The sequence below is a fragment of the Cicer arietinum genome, chromosome 7, assembly GCF_000331145.2.
Source record: "Cicer arietinum cultivar CDC Frontier isolate Library 1 chromosome 7, Cicar.CDCFrontier_v2.0, whole genome shotgun sequence".
Classification (NCBI taxonomy): Eukaryota; Viridiplantae; Streptophyta; class Magnoliopsida; order Fabales; family Fabaceae; genus Cicer; species Cicer arietinum.
In genome coordinates this window covers 8,308,268-8,318,057 of record NC_021166.2, presented here as the reverse complement: position 1 = coordinate 8,318,057, position 9,790 = coordinate 8,308,268, and the positions used below count along the sequence as shown (strand labels likewise).

Here is a 9,790-nt window from a genome sequence, read left to right as displayed (position 1 = left end):
GTGTTGGTCTGTGATAGGCGGTACGTTTACGATTCACGCTTTTTCTTTTAGTAAATCGTGTTGACCCGTGATAGGTGACACCTCGGTAAACTGTACTGACCCGTGATAGGTGGTACGTTTATGATTTACGCTTTTTAGTAAATCGTGTTGACCCGTGATAGGTGGCACCTCGGTAATTGGTACTTTGGCCTGCGATAGGCGGTACAATTATGATTTACGGCCCTTCGAGGAGGGTTTTGGTTTGGAATTCCGAGTCCATGCATTTTGGCATATACGCATTGCATTAGGGTGCTTGGCACGCGAGTCGTATTTGATTTGAGTTTATGATTGAGTGATTTGAATTTTGATTTATCGTGGTAATTACGTTGAAGGTGCTAAGTGTTATGTGTTGGTTATTGGGTGTAAGTATGATGGTTATCGAGATCCCAATTGCCGTGGTAATCGCGTAGGAATTGCTAAGTGTTAGGTTGTGGACTTGATTAGGAATGACTTGAGTTAATTCATGAATTTTTGGAAAAATGATCAGGGAAATCGATTTCCCAATCGATTGGATAGTAAACAGGGACTTGGCCAAATGGACAAAATCGATTTGCCAATCGATTTTGTAATCAGTTTTCGAAAATCATTTACGAAATCGATTGCCCAATCGATTGGGCCTTAAGTCAGGGACTCACTCATATTTGACCAAATCGATTTGGAAATCGATTGGCTTAAAACCTGAGGGCTTAGTACTCACTCAATCGATTGCCAAATCGATTGATTCAGCCCAGGATTCTGTTTTCATTAAAAACCTTCACCCCAATCGATTTCCCAATCGATTGGCTCAGTGAAAATCCTCAGTTTTAGTTGTATGATTGATTGCTCATGAATCTATCCATGTCTTGTTTTGTTATGTTATAATTAGGGGATTGAGAACCTCATTTTACTTTCATTTTTAATTGGCAAGTATTGTATGAACCTTTCGCATATTGAAAATCCTGTTAAGGTGCATGTTTAGTTCAAAAGTTATTTTGAGCATTTAAAAACTATGTGTTAACTGTTATTTTTTTTGGTTGGTGACCCTTTACAATTATTGTGGAAATCTGGGCTTTGCCCTCAGATGAGAGTCAGGACGGTCCTACCGGTTCGTACCCTACGGACAGGAATGGAGATGGGAACGCTTGACTGCAGTTACGTTAGGAGGATCTCACGGGGCGCGTGGAGATCACTCAGGGTGTATAGCTTTTTGGTAGGATGATCAGATTATGATGATGTATAGGGACTAGGTGTCCTTCTTTTTGGATTGGAGTATTTTTCGTTTGGAAAACTGTACTTATACTAATATTGTCAGTATGACTTCTTATTTGAATGGGTTCCATGTACCATTTGTTGTTGTGTAAATGTTTTGGATTTATAATTGGAAAAACTTTTCCGCTTGTAAATTATAATTACTCAATTATTCATCCAAAGACATTTCCTGATTTAATTCTTTGTTTGTTTTTAATTACATTTGAAAAAAAAATATACCCTCGCTTTGAAAAACGGGGTGTTACAATTTGTATCTTATATTTTATGTTACAATAAAATTATTATTTTTTCTTATGATAACAAATTTTTTTACATATAAGTTGGAATCGAAATCTTGATCACAATGTTTAAAAAAGCTAAATCCACGTATCACAGAGTCAATGTTGTGAATGAAGACGATGTACTGAATACTTGAGTCATATTACTGTAAATGTACTGCAATGGGAGAAGTTTTAAAGAGAAGGACTCAAACACCAAATGGCGCCTGTTTGGTCCTCATGCTCAAACCGTTTTGTTCTCGCCGCAACCAAACTTCTTTCGCTGCCGCCACTTTCACTCTCATTCATCTCCATCACTATAATACCATTCCTCAACCATATCCACACCACAAATATTCTGTTATTTCTGCCATTAAATCTAGTTCCCATAAGACCCATTTGCTCCAAATCCATGCTCACATTCTCACCACAACTCTCATTCAACACCCCACTATTTCTCTTCATTTCTTATCCCGTTTAGCTTTATCTGGTCCCTTGCAAGATCCCACCTATTCTCACCGTTTCTTTGACCAAATCAGCAACCCTTTTGTTTTCCACTACAACACCATGATCAGGGCTTATTCCTTGAGCGACTCGCCTCAAAAGGCTCTTTTTTTATATCGAGATATGAGAAGAAAAGGCATTGCTTCTGACCCTTTATCGTCTTCCTTTGCTGTTAAGTCTTGTATCAGATTTCTGTATCTTTTTGGAGGGCTTCAGGTTCATTGCAATGTCCTTAAAGAGGGGCACCAATCAGATACACTCTTGCTCACTTCTCTCATGGATTTGTATTCACAATGCCAGAGATGTGACGATGCTTCTAAGGTGTTCGATGAAATTCCCCAGAAAGATACTGTTGCTTGGAATGTGATGATATCTTGCTGTATTCGAAATAATCGGACCCGGGATGCTTTGAGCTTGTTTGATGTTATGCAGACTGAAAGCTATCAATGTGAGCCTGATAATGTTACTTGTTTACTTCTTCTTCAAGCATGTGCTCGTTTGAATGCCTTGGAATTTGGTGAACGGATTCATAGTTATATTACGGAACGTGGCTATGGGGGTGTTCTCAATTTGTCTAATTCTCTCATATCAATGTATTCGCGGTGTGGTTGTTTAGATAAGGCTTATGAGGTTTTTATGGGAATGGAGAACAAAACTGTGATTTCATGGAGTGCAATGATATCTGGTTTGGCAGTGAATGGATATGGGAGAGAAGCTATTGAAGCGTTTGAAGAGATGCAGAGAAATGGCATTCGGCCTGATGATCATACATTCACGGGCATCCTTTCTGGTTGCAGTCATTCCAGATTGTTAGATGAGGGAATGTCGTTTTTTGACCGAATGATCTCAGAGTTTAGGATAACTCCAGCTATCCACCATTATGGCTGCATGGTTGATCTCTTTGGCCGTGCAGGCTTACTTGATAAGGCGTACCAGCTTATTACGTCGATGGAGGTAAAGCCAGATTCCACAGTTTGGAGGACCTTGCTTGGTGCTTGCAGAATTCATGGTGATGTTGCACTAGGTGAACGAGTTATTGGACATTTGATTGAATTGAAAGCTCAAGAAGCTGGAGATTATGTTTTGCTTCTGAATATTTATTCTTCAGCTGGACAGTGGGAAAAGGTGGCAGAAGTGAGAAAACTAATGAGAGAAAAATCAATCCAAACCACACCTGGTTGTAGCACAATTGAACTGAAAGGAGTTGTACACGAGTTTGTTGTGGATGATATTTCACATTCAAAAATGGTTGAACTTTATCACACACTAGATGAGATCAATAAGCAGCTGAAGATAGCTGGTTATGTTGTTGAACTTTCATCTGAACTACATAAGATAGATGACAAAGAAAAATGTTATGCACTCTCTTATCATAGCGAAAAACTAGCTATTGCTTTTGGGGTTCTTGCTACTCCACCTGGCACGACATTGAGAGTGGCCTCTAATCTCCGCGTATGTGTCGATTGCCACAATTTTCTGAAACTTTTTTCTGCAGTTTACAACCGTGATGTAACTCTCAGAGACCATAAACGGTTTCACCACTTCCGCGGAGGGCAATGCTCCTGTAGTGACTATTGGTAGAGAGATAAAGGGTCGGTGAAATGATTGTGAAGAGCAAACAGAAAATGGAAACTAGCTAATAGCTGGTTTATTGTTGAAGAGTAAGCTATTCATAGCTTACTTTTTCTGAATCTGGCTGATAGATCAGGTAACTTTGTTTGTGCTGTACATGAGATTGAACATCTGCCAAACACTGAAGGCCTGAATTAGAAACATGAAAGGGGTCAATAATATCTCTATCTGAGAAATTTGGTGGTGCGTGAAATTTTATTTATATTAAAGGAGGTCTATTTTTTGGTTAGTACAAAATTACTGAGCAAGTGTCATTTGACAGAAGACAAGGAAGGTTTGTCTTGTGGTTTTCAAGAGGATTTTGTTCCACATCTGCTTATTTGGTTGTCATGTTTCTAAGGATCTCTAAATCAACTACTCCGAGTGATGTTTAATTTTGGTGTAGTTCTTATATGACTTTACGAATTACAGTGCCAAATGACATTCTGTAAATTTGATTTATAGAAGAGCTTTTTTTTTTTTTATTACTACTTCAACCATTTCTAATCCTTAATGTTGTTATGTTCTAATTGATTCTAAATGGACAATAGATACTCAGCTCATGGCGGATAGATGTTTCGTTAAATAATAAGGAATCACTATACTTTTGGTTTTTACTTTGCTTAACTACAGTGATTCAAGAGGACTAAACTTCTGAGACTTTATATTTCAGTTTATTGGATTAATTTATCATTTTTACTAACTCTTCAGTATAGTTACTAGGAAGAAACTTCGTATATTTACCCACAACTTAGCAAGAGTGGCCGTATCTATAACTACCATTCTAATTTGTAATCATGTTACCATTTATTGTGATTTTTATTACTACTTATATGAAGTTTTTTTTTTTAATCAAAAAAAGAGAAGGAATAGTCAAAGTATAACATATATTGATAAGAATCTTGATCATAAACAACACAATCCCAAATGAATATGAACTTTCTTCATTTCTCAAAAGAAACTGAAGATTATGATACCATAGTTTTAGGTGTATCAACTATAGTTTTGGGTTGACCTTGTCGGACCAAACTTTTAAAATTCAATAAAATGTAGAGCCTCAATGACAAATGTGTTTTCTATCCAAACTTGAAAAAGCTCAAACTCGTGGTGGGCTTCAGGCTACCTGCGCGATTTAATCACATACCTACTGAGTCTTGTTAAAAAGAGGGGTGGGAGGGGAGAGGAGAATTGGGATTTTTAAAGAATTCAAATATATAACAAATGTTTAAGTGTATTATTTTTCCTATCTCATTATCCATCCCTTTTTTCTCTCTTACTAAAACAACTCTCAACACCCCATGAAAAGTGTAAGAGAATTAATATGCTAGAACTGACTGATCCAAACTTGTTGAGGTACCATTACTTACTATTATTCACCGTAGAGTCAACAAATAAAAATTGTTATACGCAGTCCTTATGAGTAACATTCTTAGTTCGTGTTTTGAATCTAATTTGCTGAAGTCTTGTTTTGAATCTACTTTGTTTAAGTCGGGATTTGAATCATCTAATACTCATCTAAAAACTCAAATTTGTTAACTGCACTGAATCCACTGATTACTATTTTCATAGTGCAGCAAATTTGGGTGCGCATACCATCTGTTAAAGGGTCAATTAAACTAGGCCATGATTACTGAATGGTGCGTTGTATGATCAATCAGGCCAATAGTTGACTGAAATGTGTGTGTGTGTGTGTGTAAAACAGGGCATGCATAAATTCTGAAAGATTAAAAAACCAAACTGGTCCAAGGGCCATACTATTCAAAATGCAATGTTTAATTTTTCAAATTCTACATGATAGTAACAATTTATTGAGATTTCTGATCAAAACTATAGCTCAATATAGAAAACAGAAATGGAAGCTCCCTCCCGTTCTAGTTCTACTAACAAAACTGGAAGTAGAATTGATATTATGGAAAATTCAAATCCTAAGTTCTGGAAGCAGTAAATGATGCTACAGTAAATATGCAACCTATGTTCTCTAAGTAGTATTCGTGCTCAAACAAATCCATACCCAGGAAATCACCGTTGACATTCTCTCATAAAGACGCTAGAGATTATAGAATAAACGCTTTCAACAAAATAAGTTAAGCAGCAACAGTTTGCTTATTAGCAAAGGCAATCCCCTTCTCAATGCTGGCCTTAAGTTCTGGCTTAAGTGCTTCCAAAGCCTTCTGCTCATACTCACTTAACCCTTGGAGATCGGTTGGGATTAAAGCCTCAACTCCTTTCCTACCAATCTTCACCCTTGAAGCGAAAAACGGAAGGTCGGTCAGGTCCGACTGTACAAATGAGCATTCATACACATCAGCGTCTCCATCAAGAGCACGAAGAGACGATTCAACAAATCTAGCAGCTGCATAAGCCATTGACAAAGTAGCAGACCCTGCACCAGCCTTTGCCTCAACAACTTCAGTTCCAGCATTTTGAATCCTAACTGTTAGCTCATCAATTTCTTCATCAGTGAAACTCACTGAAGGTCTTGTCTTTGACAAGATAGGAAGAATGGTAATCCCGGCATGGCCCCCAACAACCGGAACATCTACATCAATCAGCCTCAGGTTCTTCCTCTGAGAAACAAACGTGTTAGCCCTCACAACATCAAGTGTAGTAACACCAAAGAGCTTTTTAGGATCATAGACACCCTTTTGTTTCAAAATTTCAGCAGCAATAGGAACAGTAGAGTTCACAGGGTTACTGATAATATGAATAAAAGCACCAGGACAATTATCAGCAACAGCTGAGACCAAGTCCCTAACTATACCGGCATTGATGTTGAAAAGGTCATCGCGAGTCATTCCAGGCTTCCTAGGAACACCAGCAGGTATAACAACAACATCCACACCTTTCAAACAATTTGCTAACTCAGAAGCTCCTGTGAAATCCAAAACTTTTGAGGGAGTGTTGCAATGACTGATATCAGCAGCAACTCCCTTAACATTCGCAATATCGTATAGATGCAGGTCGGAAACCAAAGGCGACATCTTGATGAGAAGTGACAGCGGTTGACCTATCCCTCCTGCAGCCCCCAGAACAGCTACTTTGTAGGATGCCTGAGGCTGCAAGTTGCTGTTGAGGTTTCGGTTTTCCTTTTGAGCTTTGGGTGCAAAAGTTGCACGCAGAGCAGCACAAGTTTCATTGCCAGAGAAAGATGATTCAGACTCACATCTAAGAGATGACATGGCTTTGAGGCCAGAGAAGTTCTTAAACTGAACCTGGGAATTGAACTTCAAACAAAAAGGGTTTGATTGAGGAAGTGACCTCCCTGTGTGGGTGGTGCCAATAGTAAAAGTAGCTGCTGCTGCCATCTCAACCTCTGAATACACAAAACACATCAAGTCCAATTCCATTAACACAGACATACACACAAAAAGTCCAGAAAATAAATAATAAAAATGCAAGGTTAGGCTTTGGTACTTAATTAAACCGATTAAATTAAAAACATAGTAAAATACAGGTATACTAACTAATACAAGTACATAAAGAAACAGGGCAAGATGCAACGAAGGATATAAATAGTGATATTATCATAAGTGCGTGTTTGTGAGCATAATTTGAGTGATAAATGCAACGTTAATACTGGAATAAAGAAAAAAGAATTGAAAAGGGGCAAAGGAATCAGTAAGAGAAGAGTATATTAAAAGAACAGATCTGAAATAAACAAGAAAGGGAAATTCATAATCAAAGTTGAAAATAATAAGAGAATTCGGAGGAAGGGTGAGATCTGAAAAGAAACGTACCTGGGAATGGTAATGTGAATTGGAAGGAGAAGTTGAGAGAGAGAGAGAGAGAGAGAGAGAGAGAGAGAGATTTAATAAGAAGAAAAATGGGTTTGAAATATCCGCCTACGGGTCGAGGATGAAAGCCAAACGCTGCATAAATATACCCACCCACCAAACTAAAGCCAATGTCAGTCTACTAAGCAAGAACAAAACAGGACAGAACAAATCAAATAATCTACTCCTAAGCTGGACGCTCACATCCCCACCGTTCGTTTTTTATCAAAACAATCTTCAATGTTCGTTTTTCCCACTACATCTACACTTCTCATTTTACCTTTTTTGCTACAAAAAATCTCAACTACTTTAAAGTGAATCACATGATATACTCCCTCAACCATTACTAACCCGTCATTTTTAACCGATTCCATGATATAATAAATAAAATTAAAATAATTACTAATTTTTTTAAATTATCCTTAGTAATTATTGTTGTATTTTAATTATCATAAATATCATGTAAACAAATAATATTGACTGTGATACACGTAGTGTTGATAAAAAAGTATAATTGAAAAAAGGAAATTAAACTTACATTTGAATATAAAAATGTGGTTGTTAATGTGAAAAGAAAAATCATTTTTGTATTTCCTTTCAAAAAAAGTATTTGAAAAGTTAACCTATAACATATTTCAATTTTGCTTATTATACATGTGTACGACACTTTTTAATCTCTCTTTTATTTAAGGAGATTTTCGTATATTCTACCAATTTGAAAATAGACCTTCCATACACAAAAAATAATAATATTAAAGTGAGTGTTGATAATACGTTAGCAACTAAAAATTTGTTTGTATTTTACAAAAAAATTCAATAATTAAATTTATTGAGTAAATTATTTATTTTGATTTTTAAATATGTGAAGTATTGTCATTGTAGTCCTTAAATGTATCGAAATTTAAAATGCACCCATAATATCTCCTTCGTTAGTAATTTTTTACACTAAATTGTCTAACAAAAATTATATTTGAGTAAAATGATGAACAAAGACATAATTAGAGATGTTTGTATATTTTTAATACATTCAATGACTATCTGAAAATGCTTCAGAGTCCATAAACCAAAATGAAACTTTAGTATAAAATGTATTGCATTGTGAATAAGTGGTATACTCCCATGTATCTGCCCACTACGTCTTTAGGAGGATTTTATATTTGTTTAACAAATTTAGTACTATGTAAGAATCAATTTATTTAAAGTTGCTTTTCATATTTGTAATAACTTTTTTCATAAAAAATTTCTCCAAATAAACTTGAATCAATAAACCAAACATGGAAATGCTCTCTGTTTAACCAAAGAGCATATTTTTAAAATCAGACATTTGTGTTAGGATCTAGAAGTTTTTCTAAAAATACAATCCCCCAACCTTATTTGATGCAATTGTATCAACAAAAAGAAAAGAAAAATTCATTTTTGATGCATAACAACTGATTTCAGACTGATATTATCCCATTTGCCTACGTGACAGTGAGATCGATATTTGTTATAGACTAATCATCGATGAAGCTTAAATTGCTGGCGTAAGTTTAAGTTAATTTATTAATGATATAGTAGTAGAAGTAATTATAATTATTTGATTGAAAATAACTAATACAATAATGTAGAGTTTGAAATCTTATAAAAAAAAGTACAAGTGAATTAATTAAAGAAAGGAGATAATTTTATCAATGACAAATTGTAGGAGGGACGAAAAATTAAACGTCTCATCACTGGCCAATGGGCCACATTGACATGTTGGTTAGTAAACTTCCCTGGGAGGACTTATTACTTGTTACTTGATTAGTAACTGAAGAATGTCAACATAATATATAGAAAATAAATAAAATAATTTGCTATACTTAATCAAAACCAATACGAAGAATAAGGACTTGTAAGTTGTAACAGTAAAATCTAGCTAACTAGAATTTCAAATCATGTACCTGATAATTTCTTTGCTTGCAAGTTGACTTCATATTCTTTCCTTCTCCATTTGAAATTTCATTTTACATGTTACTACTGAATGCCAGAACACTGATAAAGGAAAAACTAGAAAAATATACAGCTCTGAATAGACTTTGGCCCTTCAATACAACCAACAGAAAAGGCCACCTATTCTTTATTATATTTATAATAATGCAGAAGCAAACTTTGTGAGCAGATGTAACTGTCCTTACATCATTTGCATGCGTGTCATTATGCTTAATCTCAATTCTTATTCCTCCATTCAGTTTCTTTCAATCGCTATCTCAAAGGGTTATCCATATTCAATGCTCTTACAATCTCAAAAGTTAAAAACATATATAACAAATATAATAGAAGTTAGTATTAGTTAATAGATATAGAGCATCACATCTAATATGAAATCAAATTGGAATA

At 35.5% G+C, this 9,790-nt stretch overlaps 2 protein-coding genes across 3 annotated transcripts; one reads left to right on the top strand and one right to left on the bottom strand.

The window, feature by feature from the left end:
- The first annotated feature begins 1,639 nt into the window (after window positions 1–1,639).
- On the top strand, window positions 1,640–4,144 carry LOC101504957 (pentatricopeptide repeat-containing protein At3g47530). Its single transcript, XM_004508675.4, has one exon. It carries the CDS (start codon window positions 1,728–1,730, stop codon window positions 3,627–3,629), a length of 1,902 nt encoding a protein of 633 aa, XP_004508732.1. The 5' UTR covers window positions 1,640–1,727; the 3' UTR covers window positions 3,630–4,144.
- A 1,239-nt stretch (window positions 4,145–5,383) lies between these two features.
- LOC101504640 (malate dehydrogenase, chloroplastic) lies at window positions 5,384–9,416 on the bottom strand. 2 transcript variants are annotated; one of them, XM_073363382.1, is made up of 3 exons: window positions 9,355–9,416; window positions 7,397–7,554; window positions 5,384–6,972 (listed from the first exon to the last, which is right to left on the bottom strand). In XM_073363382.1, the coding sequence occupies exon 3, from the start codon at window positions 6,962–6,964 to the stop codon at window positions 5,744–5,746; it is 1,221 nt and encodes a 406-aa protein (XP_073219483.1). In that variant the 5' UTR covers window positions 6,965–6,972; window positions 7,397–7,554; window positions 9,355–9,416; the 3' UTR covers window positions 5,384–5,743. The 2 variants fall into 2 exon arrangements, with proteins under 2 accessions (XP_073219483.1, XP_004508731.1); XM_004508674.4 differs by lacking the exon at window positions 9,355–9,416 and having other exon boundaries at window positions 7,397–7,563.
- Between the last annotated feature and the right edge of the window lie 374 nt (window positions 9,417–9,790).